The 21286-nt window shown below is 44.4% G+C and overlaps 2 protein-coding genes across 2 annotated transcripts; both read right to left on the bottom strand.

Annotated features, from left to right (window-relative positions):
* Positions 1-385: 385 nt before the first annotated feature.
* On the bottom strand, positions 386-2381 carry LOC123088280 (uncharacterized). Its single transcript, XM_044510478.1, has 2 exons — positions 1051-2381; positions 386-793 (listed from the first exon to the last, which is right to left on the bottom strand). The coding sequence occupies exons 1-2, from the start codon at positions 2147-2149 to the stop codon at positions 762-764; spliced, it is 1131 nt and encodes a 376-aa protein (XP_044366413.1). The 5' UTR covers positions 2150-2381; the 3' UTR covers positions 386-761.
* A 4703-nt stretch (positions 2382-7084) lies between these two features.
* Positions 7085-8700, bottom strand: LOC123088279 (uncharacterized). Its single transcript, XM_044510477.1, has 2 exons — positions 8360-8700; positions 7085-8225 (listed from the first exon to the last, which is right to left on the bottom strand). Exons 1-2 carry the CDS (start codon positions 8666-8668, stop codon positions 7368-7370), a joined length of 1167 nt encoding a protein of 388 aa, XP_044366412.1. The 5' UTR covers positions 8669-8700; the 3' UTR covers positions 7085-7367.
* Between the last annotated feature and the right edge of the window lie 12586 nt (positions 8701-21286).

The raw sequence follows: 21286 nt of genomic DNA, 5'->3' as shown, positions 1-21286 counted from the left end.
CACATCTGAAATAAAAGTGGAAGAGAGACGGGCGGGTCATGTAAATCCAAGGCATTCACATGACATGCAGAAAATCAGCCAACTTAAAATGCAATTCGTTGTGCCCGTGAAGGATAGACTTAGAGAAAGCACAGAGAAATGTGTGCTCATGATCTCGAGTAATAGCAAATCTTATGTAAGAAGAAAAATCAGTGGAGTCAGTCTGGAAATTATACTACCAAGACAATTGCATTGATCACTATAGCCTTGTTCTCTGACCACATTTTCATCTCACTACATGGACCTAACAGTTCCATGGAGCTACTGGATTAAGTGAGAACTTTATGCGGGTTTTTTAAAACAAGTGAGAGCTCTGTTAGATCCCCATGCAGTGACACAGCTCATATCATGTTACTCTGTTAGATCTCTATAAACTTACAGCTCAAGACACCAGTTTAAATCTATACTCTTCAGTAGCATCGCTCTCTAACAGAACTGCAGCAACATCACATTGGCACTTGAAATGTAGGTGTAGTGCAAACAAAATTATCTATATCGATAGAAATATCAGGGAGCCGCTAGTTCTGGACATCTACTTACGGTTCACCTACTTACGCAAACGACGACACGGTGAAACTGTCAAACTAACAGACAAAAGCCAACACTAATATGAGAAAACATGCAGGCACCACTGCACCCAAAGTCTACTAAGTAGTATGCCTCCAAGTTGTCATGTTTCTTATTGATGAGTAGTAGCATCCTGCATACTCAACCGCGCATTCTCAACGTGACGCATCACCAGGGATCATCCTTTCTGCAAACACAGTTTTATCCATGTGATTCAACAGAGGATATGACATGATACTATATCACATAAATTGCCAATTAAGAAAGCATAAAAATTGTAACCTTCAATTATTACATTGGAATTGAAATTTGTTGGAGCAAATTTCAAACACAATTTTCAATCAGATTAGGCATCGATGTTTTGCTGACTTCACTAACTGATAAATAGTTACCTAGCTAAGAGTTGTTCATGAATCATAAAAGAAGAAAGACATGTAGATATACCTGGAGGATTGTAGAAGCTCATGTACGGAATCAAACAATGGAAGTTGCGCCCCTTCATTCGCTCCTTCCACTCTAGTGTCTTGAGATCAATCTCGTAGACGCAATGACCCGTGTTCACGAAAATGATATCACTGCCCTCCACAGATCCGATCAGACTAGGTATTCTCTTGGGATTTTTAATAGGGATATTGTTCTTGAGATCCACAACTCTACCATGAGTCCATGACGCAACTCCGTTGGAATCTATTTGTCTGGACCACACGTAGAGGGTTAACCTGCTGTCCACATGTGCAATCCCCAGACTGCCATCCTTCATCGCCATGAGGATATCGGCACGAGCGGCAAACGACACATCAATCAATGATAAAGAATCAGAGGCCAAGCTGTACTTGAGAATTCCCACACGATTATCATCGTAGTACCCAAGTATGAAGTGGAGTGCGTCGTGGAGGAGGACAGCGGGTATATCATAGATGAATGCATCCGCTGCAACATCAAGACCAGGGCACTGCTCCTTCCACTCATCAGAGTCACCCATGTCCGGCGACGACACGCATACGCGTGCAACATGCTCACCATCTACACTATCGTCCACGGCGACGCAGACCAGCTTGAACGGGCCGGCGTGACACGAGCGGTGGTCGCAGCCGCTCACCGCGCAGAGCACCGCGATCTTGCCGATATCGTCCGGCCCATCCAGCTGCCGAGTGCAGCCCGTCATGGGGTCCCAAACCACGAGCAGCCTAGAAGATAAATCCGCATCCCCGAGGAGAACCCGGCCATGGCGGCAGTCCCACACAACCAAATCAAAGTCCTGGTCCGTACTGGCGAAGTCCGGAATGCGCGCGCGGAACTTGGAGGTGGAGACGAGGAGTGGGGCGGGGTCTCCCTCGTGGCCGGAGACGTCGAACACCGAGTAGAGGAAGCCCAGCATCGGGGGAGCGCCGTGGAACTCGCGGTAGCGGCCGCGGAAGGCGGTGCCGGTGAGGAGGGCGAGCCAGGGCTTGCTGGCGAGGGAGGCCCGCACGAGCGCCGCGGGCTCGTCCGGCGGGAGGCGGAGGAAGATCTCCTCCAGGAGCTCGTCCGGCAGCTGCGGCATGGTCGGCCGGCCGGTCGGTGGAAGCGAGGGAGGGTTTCGGGAGGGGAATAGCTTGGACCGGTGGGCGGCGACGAAGGGGATTGATACGCGGCCGGTGTGGACTCAGCTGCCGGCTGGAAACGCGGCCGGCGGGGAAGAGAGAGGGCGCAGCCGGGGAGGTGGGCGTAGGGAGAAGGGGATCGGGGGGAGGAGGTAGATGGGGGCGGCGGCTGGAGATGTTTTTTTTAGGGGTGGCTGGAGAAGAAAGTGAGACACGGCTGGAGCAACGTTTGGGCCAAGCGTGGGCTACATTTAGGCCGAGTGTAGGCCAGTAAAAACTAGAGTGAGGCCTGCCACTGGTCAATATTTTAGGTTTATATATTGTGTCTTCTTAGTATCTTTTTGTTAAGAATTATGGTCCAATGTTTTCTTAGGTTTGAATATGATGGTGCACTATGTGAAATTGCATGTACGATTTTAGCACTCTTTAGCTTAAATTTTCTATTTTTATAGCGCACTAAAGGAATATCTAGGTATTTAATGGAGGTAATTTGTTTTTTTATTTTCTAACAGGTGTAAATGAATCGTAACAAATACTATGAAACTTGGCATGGTGTCACGGTACGGCCCCTAAAAGGTGTGGTGAATTTTGAGAGAGTTATGAAAACATTGTGATGTACTTCACTTACAAATCGAAGCATCTCTCAGAAAGAATCAGAGTTTAAAAGGGCAACTGTGAGGTTTGAAAGCAAACTCACTTACAAATTTGGAATTATCCCAAGTTCGTTTGCCTCAAAATTCAAATATCATTACCTCCCTTAAATACCTCGAAATTCATTTAATGGCCCCAAATAACAAAGTAACCATACAAAGTGTCAAACTTCTACATGAAACTCCCAATTGTTTATCTTTAATGTACACAAAATTGGACCATAACCCTAAACACAAAACACTAACAGTGATTTTGTTAGAAAAAAGTACCGATGGCTTCCTAAAAGGGTCCGCCCCTAGTATTTGAGATGCCAATGGCATGGTGAACTTCCAATGGCTAGTGTCAAACAAACTTCCGGTGATTTACCTTTAATGTAGAAAAAATCTGCCATAATCCTAAACACAAAACACTTAAATACTAACATTAAAAAAATTGAAAACTATACCGATGGCAGGCACTACTATGGCCCGTGCTTCCTTTAAACCAGGAATGTGTTGGGCCCGACTTAGAGGTTTGTAGGCAAGTAGCAACTTCACTCCTTTAGGTTTATCGAAGTAGTAGGATCTTAAGGTTTATCGAACTAGTAAGAGCTTTAGGTTTATTGAACTAGTAGGAGCTTTAGGTTTATTGAACTAGTAGGAGCTTTGAATTGCTACCAATGATCAGTACATGCACACACAATACAAAACTTGCCTCGGCCTCCATCAAAACCGGTAAGATTGTCAGTCTTACTAGCTTGCTAGTTACAAGGATTAAAACAACTTGTATTTGAAAGTAGTGATTGCAGTAAAAGAAATAAAAGCGAGGAATTGTGAAGAATGTTTGATCGAGGTTGGAAGCAATGAAGTAAAGTGGATTGGGATCACAAATTCACTAGTGGCATCTATCCAATAAAAAAGAAGATGGCATGGTGAACAAATTACAATTGTGTATTCATTAAATTATAGTTTTTATGAGTATGATTATACAGGCATAATTGCATATAGGCATCGTGTCCAAATATCCATAGACCTTTATCCATCTGCATCTATAGCTAGTGCTCCACCCAAGATCGATATCCAACATGCATATTAAAGTATTAAGCAAAACCGAATATGTAATAAGTATGATGACGTGGTGTTGATAGTATAATGTCTTCACCCTGCGTTTAAAGGACTACTACTCAACTATCTTTTCATCCTTAGTGGCAACAACACAATACAATCATTTTTCACTTTCTGTCACTACGGTACATTACTTGCAAGATTGAACCCAAATAACATACGCAATTTCTTGCTACCTCTTGAGCTTGCGTTGGTTTTCCCTTGAAGAGGAAAGGGTGATGAAAACAAAGTAGCGTAAGTATTTCCCTCAGTTTTGAGAACCAAGGTATCAATTCAGTAGGAGACAACGCACAAGTCACTGAATACCTGCACAAACAATCAACAACTTGCACTCAACGCGATAAAGGGGTTGTCAATCCCTTCACGGTCATTTTGCAAAAGTGAGATCTGATAGAGATAGATAAACGGTAAAGTAAATATTTTTGGTATTTTTGGTTTATAGATCGGAAAGTAAAAGATTGCAAAATAGTAGATCGGAAACTAGCAAGATGTAAACGAGATTCAATATAATGGAAAAGAGACCCGGGGGCCATAGGTTTCACTAGTGGCTTCTCTCAAGATAGCAAATATTACGGTGGATGAACAAATTACTGCCGAGCAATTGATAGAAAAGCGCATAGTTATGATGATATCTAAGAAAATGATCATGAACATAGGCATCACGTCCATGTCAAGTAGACCGACTCCTGCCTGCATCTACTACTATTACTCCACACATTGACCGCTATCCAGCATGCATCTAGAGTATTAAGTTCATAAGAACAGAGTAACGTATTAAGAAAGATGACATGATGTAGAGGGATAAACTCATGCAATATGATATAAACCCCATCTTTTTATCCTCGGTGGCAACAATACAATACGTGCCTTGATGCCCCTGCTGTCACTGGGAAAGGACACCGCAAGATTGAACCCAAAGCTAAGCACTTCTCCCATTGCAAGAAAGATCAATCTAGTAGGCCAAACTAAACCGATAATTCGAAGAGACTTGCAAAGATATCAAATAATGCATATAAGAATTCAGAGAAGAACCAAATAATATTCATAGATAATCTTGATCATAAATCCACAATTCATCGGATCTCGGCAAACACACCGCAAAAGAATATTACATCAAATAGGTCTCCAAGAACATCGAGGAGAACATGGTATTGAGAATTAAAGAGAGAGAAGAAGTCATCTAGCTAATAATTATGGACCCGAAGGTCTATGGTAAACTACCCATGCTTCATTGGAGAGGTAATGGTGTTGATGTAGAAGCCCTCCGTGATCGAATCTCCCTTCGGCAGGACACCGGAAAAGGTTCCTAGATGGGATCTCACGGGTACAGAAGGTTGTGGCAGTGGAAAAGTGGTTTCGTGGCTCTCCTAGATGTTTTCAGGGTATAAGAGTATATATAGGCGAAGGAACTAGGTCAGGGGAGCTACGAGGGGCCCACGAGGGTGGGGGACGCGCCCTCCTGCCTCGTGGCTTCCTCGCTGCGTCTCCGACTTCATCTCCAAGTCTTCTGCTTTGCTTTTGGTCCAAGAAAGATCATCGCGGAGGTTTTAGTCCGTTTGGATTCCGTTTGGTATTCCTTTTCTGCGAAAACTCTAAAATAGGCAAAAAAACAGAAACTGGCATTGGGCCCTCGGTTAAGAGGTTAGTCCTAAAAAAAATATAAAATAGCATATAAATACCTAATAAACATCCAAAACAGATAATATAATAGCATTGAACAATAAAAAATTATACATACATTGGAGACGTATCACCCCTTTTTGAGACAATTCATTTAAACATGGGCAATGCAATGTGTGATAGGTAGGAGAGCATATATGTTTTTAAATTATGCGGCAAATAGCTCATAAGAATCAAAACAAACCATACATAGGTCTGATAATAATGTGCAAATCATCATACCACAATAAACACACCAATGAGGGATTACACATCCCCTAAAAAAGAGATTACATTAGTTGGATCACAATCACATAGGGTAGCTCATGTTTAAACAATGCAATAATGTTCTCCCGAGTTTAGTAAACTGTTTCTTACCATTCAGTAAACTGTTTCTTACCATTCAGAAAAAATGTATGTGACATTTTTAAAAGGTTTCCTCATGTTCAAAAAAAGATGTTCGTGCAATTTTAGAAAAAACGATATAATGCCAAAAATGTCATGTTTTGCATATTTTTTATCGTACAATAATAATATTCCTCATGTAATAAAAAATGTTCAAACAATAAAAAATCATTCTTGTATTTGTAAAATAATCAACATGTGCCAAAAAAGTTAAGCGTGTATAGGAAAAATATACAATATGTATAAAAAAGTAGAGATGTATTTGAAATAAATAAATAAAGGAAAAACAAGAAAAAAACAAAAACAAACCTAGTCAAAAACACCGAGAAACAAAAGAAAAACCAGTGGAAGGTTCTAAAACAGGTCCATAGAACCTTCCCAGAACTATTCCAAAAATAATCATGGCATTTTAGGAATATATATATATATATAATGTAAAAAATATTTCTCTAGTTAAAAAGAATGTTTCATGCCATTGAAAAACATGTTCAGCGTGTATTGGAAAATGTTTTAACATGTATTCAAAAAAACATCAAAACAAGTATTTGAAAAAAAATACATCATGTATTTGAAAAATGTTCAACGTATATCAAAAAAATGTTCCCCATGTATATACCAAAAAATCAGAATGTGTCTGAAATACGGGCCTGAATATACGTAGAGAGATCCTTTAAACTGGGGGAGAATTCCACTTTCCCAGTCTGGTCCTCAAGAATAAATAGGAATCTAAATTCGTCTCCATGAGGATTTGAACCCAGGTATTGGATTTGTACATCTACTCCCCCCAACCAGTTGAGCTCGGCTCACTGTATGGATTTTAACTCTGCCATTTTTTTTGTTCCACCAAGCCTTTCTTCCCTTTCGTATCAGAGACAAGAGAAATGAAACAAGTACAAATTTTAAGCTACCACAAACCTCTGAAATTTGAAGAACACTATAGAAGGGTCTGTTCAGAAACAATGTGCTAAGGTTGGTCCATGAAGAACCTCGTCGCGGTACAAAAACGAGAATTAACCAGCAGCAGCAACCATCACAATAGGAAACGGGGCATTTCCTGAATTTCTTCCGGCCAATCGCTCAAGTAAAGTTGGTAGTGCATCCAGAATTCCAGATCATCATAACAACAATGGCGGCAAACTGCCACTCGTCTCAGCAGCAGCTAAGGCAAATTCTAACATAAGATTTCTTTCTTGATTCGTAAACTACATCCTAGTTGCTGCTGCTCGATCTCAAGAGGAAGGACGTGACGTAGCAAAATTTCCATGGCGGGTTCATTCGTTCGATTCGAAGCAAGGCAATGTCGTCGTCGTCGTTGTTGTTGTTGTTGCAGGCGAAGGGGAGGACGATGATGATAAGTGGTTCAGTACAGGCTCACCCCGAAGGACTCGCTGACGATGATGGCGACCCCCATGGAGATGGCGACGAGGGAGGCCGCCCAGGTGAGCTTCTCCGTGATCCGGGGCACCCTCTCCTTGAGCGCCTCGGTGCAGGTGCCGATGAGCACGGTGTAGCTGGCCATGGACAGCACGGTGCCCACGAGGAACATGCCGAGGAAGGCGGCCCCCGCGGCGCGCGACGGCATGGCCAGCGCCGGCAGGATGATCATGAGCGCGTCCGGCTGCAGCCCGTGCACGATCCCCGTGGCGAACGTCGCGAAGCTGATCTCCTTCTTCTTGCCGCCGGCGCCCAGCAGCGCCTTCTCCAGCGCGTTGCTGTTGTTGCCGCCGTGCTGGTGCGCGCCGCCCTCGAGCGCGGCGGCGACGCAGGGCGTCGCCTGGGTGGCCTCCCGGATGCCGATGGCGCCGATGACGAGCAGGGTGAGGCCGACGACGCGGGTGCCCCAGGTGCGGAGCACCTCGATGTGGAGCCGGTCCTTGAGGCCGAGGAAGAGCAGGCCGAACATGACCTGGCCGGCGTCGTGGCCGCAGCCCCAGAGCGCGCCCACCGCCGCGCTCTCCACCGGCGACCGCCCGATGGAGAGCGGCGCCAGCGCGGCCAGGTGGTCCGGGCCCGAGAGCGTGTGCAGGCAGCCGGCCAGGAACCCCGTCCACGCGCTGCCCAGTAGCTCCGACTTGAAGATGCTCCGGCCCGCCGTGACGACCGCCGTGTGCGAGTGCCCGTGCAGCGCCGAGGCCAGCGCCGGCGGCACCATGGACGACGACCCGACTGCGGCCACCACCAGCGCCGCTACCAAGGCGACAGCCGCGGCCGACGCGACCTGCAGATTTCCGCGCGGAAGAACGTGAATTTCGCCGCCTTATCCCATTTCACGTCTGGTTCGTCGTTTGTGGCCGAGAATTCAGGTTCAGGCAATGGAGGGAACAGAGCAGAGCAGAGCACTGGCGCACTGACCTTCTGGAAGAAGCGGGTGAATCCGTTGGGCGGAGCCTGCACGGCGGCCTCGTCATCTTGTTCCGGTGGCGCGGGATTGACGGCGTCGGCGCGGGAGGAGGCGGAGGCCGCGGCGAGGAGGGGCAGGGGCGGCCTGGGGAGGAGCGGCGCGAGAGGGTGCAGCCCGAGGCCGTGTAGGGGCGCGAAGGACCTTGGCGCGGCGGCGGCAGGGAGGAGGTGGTGGTGGCCGCCGGCGCGTGGCCTGGAGGCGGCGGAGGAGGAGGCGGGCGCGCGGGTGAGGTGGAGCGGCGAAGAGATAAGCCTGTCCATTGCGGGTGCTCGTGCTGGGGTTTCGGTGTGGCTCAACGGAAGACAGATAATAATAAGTTTCAAAATAAAAAAGATGAAATAAAAATAGAAGACAAATTTTGCGGGCTTAGGACGGGCCGGGTTGAGCGCCTATGTCGTCATCTGTTGTTGGGCTGGGAAGGGCCTTTTTGGGAGTGAGAAACAAATTTTTAGTTTCTTCTTGGTGCACCAGGAAAAGTATCCTTTTCTAAAAAAAGTCAATATACCCCTAAAAAGTCCATATTACCCTTAATAAGTCCATTTTAGTTCGTGCAGTGTAACCTTTAATATTATTTAAAAATGCATGATAACCAGTTGAAAAATATTTTATCGGAGATTATTTCACATGAGCAATCTGCAATTTGTATCTGGAAGGCTCATTACGAGTAATGTTGTTGCTGCTTATGAGTACCCGCATTTCATGAAGATGTCAAGAAGTAAAGACCTTTGACTCTGTTATCTACTCCCTCCGTCCGGAAATACATCCATTCCTCCGACAAGTATTTTCGGACGGAGGGAGTAAAAGGGACCAGTTTCATTTTCTGTTGTCTCGGCTAGCAGGCTTCGAAGGGAAATATTGTCGCTTCCCCCTACGGGTTTGCTCGCTAGATGCTGCAAGGTGCAAGGAATCCAGTTGCATCAAAACATATGGGGGCCGTTTGGTTATCTCCCAGAGCAGCCTTGCCAAGCCAGGGCATGCCAATTATCAGCGGACGAACTGGTTGCCGCTGGCTCTCGGCGTCCACCCAAACAGACCCATACACTATCTGATATCCCGACACAAGCAAAAAGAGATGCATCATTAGAAAATCATCTTGTGAATTGTGACCACCATGAAGCGTCCAGGTGAAGTACAAGTATATTAGATGCCACTTTTGTACGTAGATGGAGAATTATCGATGACATTGATGCAATTGACATACTTGCAAAAAAGCACACAAGTGCAGAAGTCATAAAATAACTGAATGCTCCAACAACATAACTAGAGATGTGGGTTAAGACATAAAATTTGACAAACACCATTCGCTAGGGTTGGTCTGCAAGCACGACACCAATAAAAATGATCTAAAGAACACAAAAACAACATGACATGGTTCCTTTGGCTGTTGAAATGACATGGGATATTGTCCTTCGCTCATCATCAATACAACAAGTCGTCTCATGGGGATTTTGATCCAAGAAGCAATCACATTGTGGATATTCTGCAACGCAGAAATGTGGAAAGGTGTGTTCTAAAAAGAACATGGGAACCAGAGGGAAAGGGCATCAAACATTTATGCAAAACAAAATGGTTGAGATAAATGGCAATACATATAGTAATTTACCATCAAAAACGACCGATGAAAAAGATAAAGAAGGGATTATTTGATGAGAAAGACATGTAGAAAGACAAGTAAAGAAAGGGATAAGGAATATGTACTTTGTCCACCGAGTATTCATACTCCCGCACCGCAACACCAAATGAAACATTTTTTATTGGTAAACATGCCAAAGAAAATGAGAAACAACCATGAAAAGAAACATGAATAGGATTAGGGGGCTAACCTACATGAGGTCGAGGATTGCGTGCTACCTTAGGCAAACTCTCCTTTTCCATGCACGAATTCTGCTGTCAAAGTCCTGATCTTCCATATTTATGTTGAACACATAGACAATAGCCCCTCAAAAAAGGTAAAAATGAAAAACATGGTTACTGACATAAAAATAATAAAGAAATCATATAAGGAACCGTTTACAAAATTGTTTTCTACAAGAGAGCGTGAAAAAAAAGGAGAGATGGTACTTTTTAGATTATGACACAATTCTAGTACCATTACGAACACATGACTATTTTAAAGTTTGATAATAAGTTAATGCTAGATGATAAGTACTGACATACTAACGAAGGAATAACTAGGACCCTCTGAAACAACAAACAACGAAAGAACAAAGAACAAAGGAAACAAAAAGTGAACAACAGTGACCGATGAATGAAGGATGAATGCCAAGAAAGTAAAAAAGTAATTGCACAAGTAGGAATGAGGAAAGAAAACAAAGACTAAAGTAGTTAAGTAAGACATGTAGAGAGACTACAAACTATCAGAAGACAAAACTAAGCAACTGAATATTGACCGAAGAAAGGGGCATACTAAAAACCAAGGAAGGGAAACTAAAGGCAAACACATAAGAAGAAATTAAAGAAACAAAATACTGAAAAATTGACTAAAAAAATATTAAGCAAAGAAACGATCATATATAAAATCAAAATGATTGACAAATAGAATAACGAGAAAAAATGAACAAACATTGACTAAGAACTTACATTCTAAATGATCATTCATACAAATGAATGAACACTCAACCCTTGTAGCAAAAATATGATAAGAAAACTATACCTTATAAACGATCATTATAGAACAAAAAAAGAGAACAATGAAAAGAAGAAAACTTGAACATTGAATAACTAACGTTGCTTAAACATTGATGCATCAGTACGCCATTTTTTTTACAGCACATGTGTACCACATCCATCCATATAACTGAAAAAAGTTTGTAGACGGAACAATCACTAGATTGTGTTACACATTGAATCCTAATAACTTTCACCTATTTTTGTTTATCTGGCCAGCAAAATGAAGATAAAAAAACTGAAGATGATGGAGAAACAAAGTACCGAAAAAAAAACCCTAAAGTCCATTCTCTCACTACATCCAAAACATCACACTCCGGGCCCCATTTACATTTTCCACCACACGAATCTCGCTTGAATCGTTGAACTACATCTAGTTTCCCAGAGCTTTGGGAAGGGGGGGGGGGGGGGGGGGGGGGGGGGGGGGGGGGGTGGAGGCAGTGGAGGAAGTCAAGATGTGGCGAGGGAGGTAGGCAACAGATGGAGCGGAGGCAGGCGCCCCCCACCGGCATGCCAGGAGTGAGCGAGTGGTCCACGGGGGCGAAACCATCGGGCAGCGCTAGCGATATATGTACGGCGAGCTTCGTCCTTTTCCTTCCATCCGCCCCCTCCACCATCCGCTCAGTTCCTCTTCTCATACATCGGTCGTCATGTCGGAGCACCGACGACACCTACTACCCTCATGTTCGTCTCGACCTACAAGCAGGCCCTTCCATCTATTTTTGATTTTTTTTTTGCTTTGATATGCTCCCTGGGTGATTCACCGCCTTGCCTAATGCCCTTTTTAATCTGACCCGGTGAGCCGAATTGCGTTCTATGTGTATGCATGCATAGAAATTTGTTTGTACACAAATGATCTTTGTTATGAGTTGGGAAACTAGATGTAGTTCAACGATTCAAGCGAGATTCGTGTGGTGGAAAATGTATTACCCATTCCCTGGGTAATTCACCGCCTCATTTTCCCACGGTTTTAAAATCCAACCCAGTTTACATTTTTTTCCAGGGAGCGGGTGGCCATTTGTTCATCCCGTTTGGCAATCCAACCTATTTTTCGTTGTTGACGATGGGTTGGATTCCTAAACCAGGTGGAAAAAAAAGATTCAGACAAGATCCGATGGACAACAATTCGACTGAGAGTGAAATCAAAATCCAGTCCACTGAAAATTAGTACGGAGTAAAAATGAATCCTAAACCTACGGAGCACGGACGTTCCTTGTTTGACAAGCGCTGCTGCGCGCCTGCGCCGCGTGGGCGTCCCCACGCGGTCTCTGTTTCGCCGATCCGATTTCATCGCCCGCTCCATCGCTGCAGCGATATAGCATACGGCAACCAATCCACAACCCCATTCCTCGCCACCGTGATCCTGTGCGTGCTCTGCTGCTCGCAAGCCGTATATATAATCTGCCGGGAAGGGATGACCGGCGGCGGCGACCCCGGGGTCTGCGACGAGTGCGCCGAGGCGTGCTGGCTGGCGTGCTGCTGCGCCTTCTTCCTGGACGCCATCGGCGGCAAGGCGCTCACCCGCATCGCCTGCGCCATCGTCGCCTTCGCCGTCCTCGCCGCCGGGGTCACGCTGCTCGCCCGCCACCACATCTACCGCCCGCTCCTCGCCGTCACCGTCGAGGACGCCGCCCTCGCCCGCCTCGCCCTCGCCGACCGCAACGCCACGGACACCGCGCTCGCCTACGACGTCTCGTTCGCCGTCGCCCTGCACAACCACCACTGGCTCAGGCGCGCCCTGCACACCGCGCCGCTCGACGCCGAGCTGCTCTTCGCCGGCGCGCTCTTCGCGCGCGTCACGCTGGCAGGCGCGGGGGCCGCGGTCCGGGCGGGGAACACGGAGGCGTACCGCGCCGTGGCGGCGGCCGAGAGGGCGGGCGTCGCGCTCGGGAGCGCGGGGGTGGCCGAGTTCGTCAGGGAGAGCACGGCGGGGGTGTTCCGGCTGGAGCTCAAGGTTGTCGGGGAGCTCAGGTACCCGCCGGGCCAACGCCTGCACAGGCTGGACGCGCTCTGCCCGCTGGAGTTGCCTCTGTCAACGGCGACGTCGCCGGCGACGTTCAGAAAGGTCAAGTGCGCCGTTTTTAGTAGCTAGCTCATCGATGACATTTCTTCTTCATGCCAACCAATTTCTCTCTAAGAATAATAAGGTTCATGTAGCTACTAGATGATCGATGGCATTTCTTCTCGTGCTCGCCTCTCTAGAGTCATTACATTACATTTTATTTCTTTCTTTCTTTTCTATAGAACGGTCAGATGGGCTAGCTATTTAGCTAGTCTCTTTTCCTCTTTTTAATTTTTATAATTTGGGGGCAACTAAACACGTTATTGGGATGGCATTGTTTTGTTCCCGAGGTTAATAACATTGTTTATATTCACCATTTTTAGTGCTCTATTGGTTACCTAGATTTTCCTGTAAATTGCTATCACCTAATTTTGTAGCACATGATAGAAAAGTGCAGTTTTAGACGTAGGAATATACTCCCTCCGTCCTATAATGTAAGACTATACTTTAGTACAGACTATCATGTGCAAATGTGTAAGATCAGGATGGTTAAATGTTGATCCAAAAGTTTAAAGTGTGTCCAAACCAAAATGAGGGATACCATAATTGATGAGCTACCCTACGGCTGAGATGTGCATTCGTACAAAGTAATTTAGTACAGACTATCGAAATCATTGTCATTTTGTGATTTGAGTTCTGGAGTAATTGCTGGAAGATAAAGATGTGTGTTGCCACGTCAGCTCCTCTATAGCTAATAGATGCACAAATAGTAGAAATGAAGAAAAACAAAATCACCGTCATTCCAACTCAGTAGTTCAGCCACTCTTACAAGAACACATTTCACTATAGAGAAGTTAAGAAGGAGAGCACAAATATGTCATTTGTAGCAAATTGGAGAGTACATCACACAACAGAGAGGAAACGCTGAAAAATGCTTTAGTTATGCATGTGCTCCATACTAGTAATCCACATTTTCCTAAGGCATTTTTTCCTCCGAAATCATTGATCTAAGGCATTACTATATTAGACCAGCTCGTGGAGTGGGAAGTTGACTATATGAAATAACTTCCCTGTATAGAAGATCATAGAAGAAAATGACAGCACCTTGAGTAGTACGTTGAAGGTTGAAGTAAATATTTTTTCTGAAAAAAAAATTTAAACAAAGTTTTATCTCCAATTAGATAAGATACAATATAGTACAAAACAAAGTTTTATATTCAATTAGATAAGGTACAACATAGTACTCCCTCAGTTTCTTTTTACTCTACATATAAAAATTTGTTTGAAATCAAACTATGTAAAGTTTGACCAAATTTATCTTAAAATATCAACATTTACAATAGAAAAATTATTTAGTATGAAAAATAATTTCATGATGCATCTAATGATATTGATTTCATATTGTGTGTGTTGATATTCTTTTCTTATATAGTTGGTCAAATTGTACGAAGATTGACTTCTGGTAAATTTTATATGCACTAAAAAAACCAAGGGAGTACAAAACATGAGAAATCCTTTTAACTTTTAAGTAGGACATTCATAGATACACCCAAATATCTAGACCCAAGAGCCACCAAGGATCAACTGCCAACCACTGCCGTTTGTGATGACATAACTGACAGGAATTCAAGGATGCAAAATTGAACGGTAAAGAAAGCTTTGTTTGTAATTAATGACATCACCGACAGGAATTCATTGATGCAAAATTGAACGGTAAAGAAAGATTTGTTTGCAAAGACAACAAAGGTAAGTTTCTGGAATTCATCTTTTGGAATTTTATTTTGGATGTTATTAAGGGCCCGTTCGGAAGTGATCTGGCTCCGCGCTTCTTCAGAAGCGGGCGAGGAGCTGGCCGAACGCCGCAGCTTCGAGAAGCCCGCTCCCGGAATCCGCTCGGCCCTTAGTGCAAAAAACCGAAGCTACGATCACCCAGCTCCTGGAAAACGAGAAGCGGGAGTTGCTGGAAATTACATGGAATGCCCTCCCGAAGTGCCTCCTCGAAGCGTTTTCTTCTCGCTACAGGGCACGGTGAAACGTTTTGAAGGAAATATGCCCTAGAGGCAATAATAAAGTTATTATTTATTTCCTCATATCATGATAAATGTTTATTATTCATGCTAGAATTGTATTAACCGGAAACATGATACATGTGTGAATACATAGACATACATATAGTCACTAGTATGCCTCTACTTGACTAGCTCATTAATCAAAGATGGTTATGTTTCCTAACCATAGACATGTGTTGTCATTTGATTAACGGGATCACATCATTAGGAGAATGATGTGATTGACATGACCCATTCTGTTAGCCTAGCACTTGATCGTTTAGTATATTGCTATTGCTTTCTCCATGACTTATACATGTTCCTGTAACTATGAGATTATGCAACTCCCGTTTACCGGAGGAACACTTTGGGTACTATCAAACATCACAACGTAACTGGGTGATTATAAAGGAGTACTACAGGTGTCTCCGAAGGTACATGTTAAGTTGGCGTATTTCGAGATTAGGTTTTGTCACTCCGATTGTCGGAGAGGTATCTCTGGGCCCTCTCGGTAATGCACATCACTATAAGCCTTGCAAGCAATGTGACCAATGAGTTGGTTACGGGATGATGCATTACGTAACGAGTAAAGAGACTTTCCGGTAACGAGATTGAACTAGGTATTCGATACCGACGATCAAATCTCGGGCAAGTAACATACCGATGACAAAGGGAACAACATATGTTGTTATGCGGTTTGACCGATAAAGATCTTCGTAGAATATGTAGGAACCAATATGGGCATTCAGGTTACGCTATTGGTTATTGACCGAGAATAGTTCTAGGTCATGTCTACATAGTTCTCGAACCCGTAGGGTCCGCACGCTTAACGTTACGATGACAGTTTTATTATGAGTTTATAAGTTTTGATGTACCGAAGTTTGTTCGGAGTCCCGGATGTGATCACGGACATGACGAGGAGTCTCGAAATGGTCGAGACATAAAGATTTGATATATTGGACGACTATATTCGGACACCGGAAGTGTTCCGAACGTTTTCGGAGAAAACCGGAGTGCCGGATGGTTACCGGAACCCCCCCCCCCCGGGGAGAGATAATGGGCCACATGGGCCTTGGTGGAAAGAGAGACGGGCGGCCAGGGTGGGCCGCGCGCCCCCTCTCCCTCTGGTCCGAATTGGACTAGGAGGGGGGCGGCGCCCCCCTCTTTCCTTCCCCCTCTCCCCTTCCTTCCCCCTCCTAGTAGGAGTAGGAAAGGGGGAGTCCTACTCCTACTAGGAGGAGGACTCCTCCTCCTTGGCGCGCCCACAAGGGCCGGCCGGCCTCCCCCCTTGCTCCTTTATATACAGGGGCAGGGGGGCACCCTAGGACACACAAGTTGATCTACGGATCGTTCCTTAGCTGTGTGCGGTGCCCCCCTCCACCATATTCCACCTTGATCATATCGTCGCGGAGTTTAGGCGAAGCCCTGCGCCGGTAGAACATCATCATCGTCACCACGCCGTCGTGCTGACGGAACTCATCCCCGAAGCTTTGCTGGATCGGAGCCCGGGGATCGTCATCGAGCTGAACGTGTGCTGAACTCGGAGGTGCCGTACGTTCGGTGCTTGGATCGGTCGGATCATGAAGACGTACGGCTACATCAACCGCGTTGTGCTAACGCTTCCGCTTACGGTCTACGAGGGTACGTGGACAACACTCTCCCCTCTCATTGCTATGCCATCACCATGATCTTGCGTGTGCGTAGGAATTTTTTTGAAATTACTACGTTCCCCAACAGTGGCATCCGAGCCAGGTTTTATGCGTTGATGTTATATGCATGAGTAGAACACAAGTGAGTTGTGGGCGATACAAGTCATACTGCGTACCAGCATGTCATACTTTGGTTCGGCGGTATTGTGAGATGAAGCGGCTCGGACCGACATTACGCGTACGCTTACGCGAGACTTGTTTCACCGTTACGAGCACTTGTGCTTAAAGGTGGCTGGCGGGTGTCTGTCTCTCTCACTTTAGCTGAATCGAGTGTGGCTACGCCCGGTCCTTGCGAAGGTTAAAACAGCACTAACTTGACGAACTATCGTTGTGGTTTTGATGCGTAGGTAAGAACGGTTCTTGCTAAGCCCGTAGCAGTCACGTAAAATTTGCAACAACAAAGTAGAGGACGTCTAACTTGTTTTTGCAGGGCATGTTGTGATGTGATATGGTCAAGACGTGATGCTATATTTTATTGTATGAGATGATCATGTTTCGTAACCGAAGTTATCGGCAACTGGCAGGAGCCATATGGTTGTCGCTTTATTGTATGAAATGCAAACGCCCTGTAATTGTTTTACTTTATCACTAAGCGGTAGAGATAGTCGTAGAAGCAATAGATGGCGTAACGACAACGATGCTACGATGGAGATCAAGGTGTCGCGCCGGTGATGATGGTGATCACGACGGTGCTTCGAAGATGGAGATCACAAGCACAAGATGGTGATGGCCATATCATATCACTTATATTGATTCCATGTGATGTTTATTCTTTATGTATCTTATATTGCTTTGATTGACGGTAGCATTTTAAGATGATCTCTCACTAATTATCAAGAAGTGTTCTCCCTGAGTATGCACCGTTGCGAAAGTTCTTCGTGCTGAGACACCACGTGATGATCGGGTGTGATAGGCTCTACGTTCAAATACAACGGGTGCAAAACAGTTGCACACGCGGAATACTCGGGTTAAACTTGACGAGCCTAGCATATACCGATATGGCCTCGGAACACGGAGACCGAAAGGTCGAGCGTGAATCATATAGTAGATATGATCAACATAATGATGTTCACCATTAAAACTACTCCATCTCACGTGATGATCGGACATGGTTTATTTGATTTGGATCACGTGATCACTTAGATGACTAGAGAGATGTCTGTCTAAGTGGGAGTTCTTAAGTAATATGATTAATTGAACTTAAATTTATCATGAACTTTGTACCTGATAGTATTTTGCTTGTCTATGTTTGTTGTAGATAGATGGCTCGTGCTGTTGTTTCGTTGAATTTTAATGCGTTCCTTGAGAAAGCAAAGTTCAAAGATGATGGTAGCAATTACACGGACTGGGTCCGTAACCTGAGGATTATCCTCATTGCTGCACAGAAATGTTACGTCCTGGAAGCACCGCTGGGTGTCAGGCCTGCTGCTGATGCAACTGACGACGTTAAGAACGTCTGGCAGAGCAAAGCTGATGACTACTCAATAGTTCAGTGTGCCATGCTTTACGGCTTAGAACCGGGTCTTCAACGACGTTTTGAACGTCATGGAGCATATGAGATGTTCCAGGAGTTGAAGTTAATATTTCAAGCAAATGCCCGGATTGAGAGATATGAAGTCTCCAATAAGTTCTATAGCTGCAAGATGGAGGAGAATAGTTTTGTCAATGAACACATACTCAAAATGTCTGGGTATAATAATCACTTGATTCAACTGGGAGTTAATCTTCCTGATGATAGTGTCATTGACAAAATTATCCAATCACTGCCACCAAGCTACAAGAGCTTCGTGATGAACTATAACATGCAAGGGATGGACAAGACTATTCCCGAGCTCTTCGCAATGCTAAAAGCCACGGAGGTAGAAATCAAGAAGGAGCATCAAGTGTTGATGGTTAACAAGACCACCAGTTTCAAGAAAAAGGGCAAAGGGAAGAAGAAGGGGAACTTCAAGAAGAACGACAAACAAGTTGCTGCTCAAGAGAAGAAACCCAAGTCTGGACCAAAGCCTGAAACTGAGTGCTTCTACTGCAAGCAGACTGGACACTAGAAGCAGAACTGCCCCAAGTATTTGGCGGATAAGAAGGATGGCAAAGTGAACAAAGGTATATGTGATATACATGTTATTGATGTGTACCTTACTAATGCTCGCAGTAGTACCTGGGTATTTGATACTGGTTCTGTTGCTAATATTTGCAACTCAAAACAGGGACTACGGATTAAGCGAAGATTGGCTAAGGACGAGGTTACGATGTGCGTGGGAAATGGTTCCAAAGTCGATGTGATCGCGGTCGGCACGCTACCTCTACATCTACCATCGGGATTAGTATTAGACCTAAATAATTGTTATTTGGTGCCAGCATTAAGCATGAACATTATATCTGGATCTTGTTTGATGCGAGACGGTTATTCATTTAAATCAGAGAATAATGGTTGTTCTATTTATATGAGTAATATCTTTTATGGTCATGCACCCTTGAAGAGTGGTCTAATTGAATCTCGATAGTAGTGATACACATATTCATAGTGTTGAAACCAAAATATGCAGAGTTGATAATGATAGTGCAACTTATTTATGGCACTGCCGTTTAGGTCATATCGGTGTAAAGGGCATGAAGAAACTCCATACTGATGGGCTTTTGGAATCACTTGATTATGAGTCACTTGGTACTTGCGAACCGTGCCTTATGGGCAAGATGACTAAAACGCCGTTCTCCGGAACTATGGAGCGAGCAACTGATTTGTTGGAAATCATACATACTGATGTTTGTGGTCCAATGAATGTTGAGGCTCGCGGCGGGTATCGTTATTTTCTCACCTTCACAGATGACTTAAGCAGATATGGGTATATCTACTTGATGAAACACAAGTCTGAAACATTTGAAAAGTTCAAAGAATTTCAGAGTGAAGTGGAAAATCATCGTAACAAGAAAAAAAGTTTCTACGATCTGATCGTGGAGGAGAATATTTGAGTTACGAGTTTGGTTTACATTTGAAACAATGCGGAATAGTTTTGCAACTCACGCCACCCGGAACACCACAACGAAATGGTGTGTCCAAACGTCGTAATCGTACTTTACTAGATATGGTGCGATCTATGATGTCTCTTACTGATTTACCGCTATCGTTTTGGGGTTATGCTTTAGAGACGGCCGCATTCACGTTAAATAGGGCACCATCAAAATCCGTTGAGACGATGCCTTATGAACTGTGGTTTGGCAAGAAACCAAAGTTGTCATTTCTTAAAGTTTGGGGCTGCGATGCTTATGTGAAGAAACTTCAACCAGATAAACTTCAACCAGATAAGCTCGAACCTAAATCGGAGAAATGTGTCTTCATAGGATACCCAAAAGAGACCATTGGGTACACCTTCTATCACAGATCTGAGGGCAAGATTTTTGTTGCTAAAATTGGATCCTTTCTAGAGAAGGAGTTTCTCTCGAAAGAAGTGAGTGGGAGGAAAGTAGAACTTGATGAGATAACTGTATCTACTCCCTTGTTGGAAAGTAGTTCATCAGAAGAACCGGTTCCTGTGACAACTACACCAATTAATGAGGAAGCTAATGATATTGATCATGAAACTTCAGATCAAGTTTCTACTGAACCTCATAGGCCTACCAGAGTAAGATCTGCACCAGAGTGGTACGGTAATCCTATTCTGGAAGTCATCTTACTTGACCATGATGAACCTACGAACTATGAGGAAGCGATGATGAGCCCCAAAATGGCTAGAGGCCATGAAATCTGAGATGGGATCCATGTATGAGAACAAAGTATGGACTTTGGTTGACTTGCCCGATGATCGGCAAGCCATTGAGAATAAAGGGATCTTTAAGAAGAAGACTGACGCTGATGGTAATATAACTGTCTATAAAGCTCGACTTGTTCCGAAAGGTTTTCGACAAGTTCAAGGGGTTGACTACGATGAGACTTTCTCACCCGTAGCGATGCTTAAGTCTGTCCGAATCATGTTAGCTATTGCTGCATTTCATGATTATGATATCTGGCAAATGGATGTCAAAACTGAATTCTTGAATGGATTTCTGGAAGAAGAGTTGTATATGATGCAGCCAGAAGGTTTTTGTTGATCCAAAAGGTGCTAACAAAGTGTGCAAGCTCCATCGATCCATTTATGGACTGGTGCAAGCATCTCGGAGTTGGAATAAACGCTTTGATAGTGTGATCAAAGCATATGGTTTTATACAGACTTTTGGAGAAGCCTGTATTTACAAGAAAGTGAGTGGGAGCTCTGTAGCATTTCTGATATTATATGTAGATGACATATTCTTAATTGGAAATGATATAGAATTTCTGGATAGCATAAAGGGATACTTGAATAAAAGTTTTTCAATGAAAGATCGAGGTGAAGCTGCTTACATATTGGGCATCAAGATCTATAGAGATAGATCAAGACGCTTAATAGGACTTTCACAAAGCACATACCTTGATAAAAT

The sequence above is a fragment of the Triticum aestivum genome, chromosome 4A, assembly GCF_018294505.1.
Source record: "Triticum aestivum cultivar Chinese Spring chromosome 4A, IWGSC CS RefSeq v2.1, whole genome shotgun sequence".
Taxonomy (NCBI): Eukaryota; Viridiplantae; Streptophyta; class Magnoliopsida; order Poales; family Poaceae; genus Triticum; species Triticum aestivum.
Note: the sequence above shows the minus strand (reverse complement) of the source record. Positions and strands in the feature narration are given on the sequence as shown.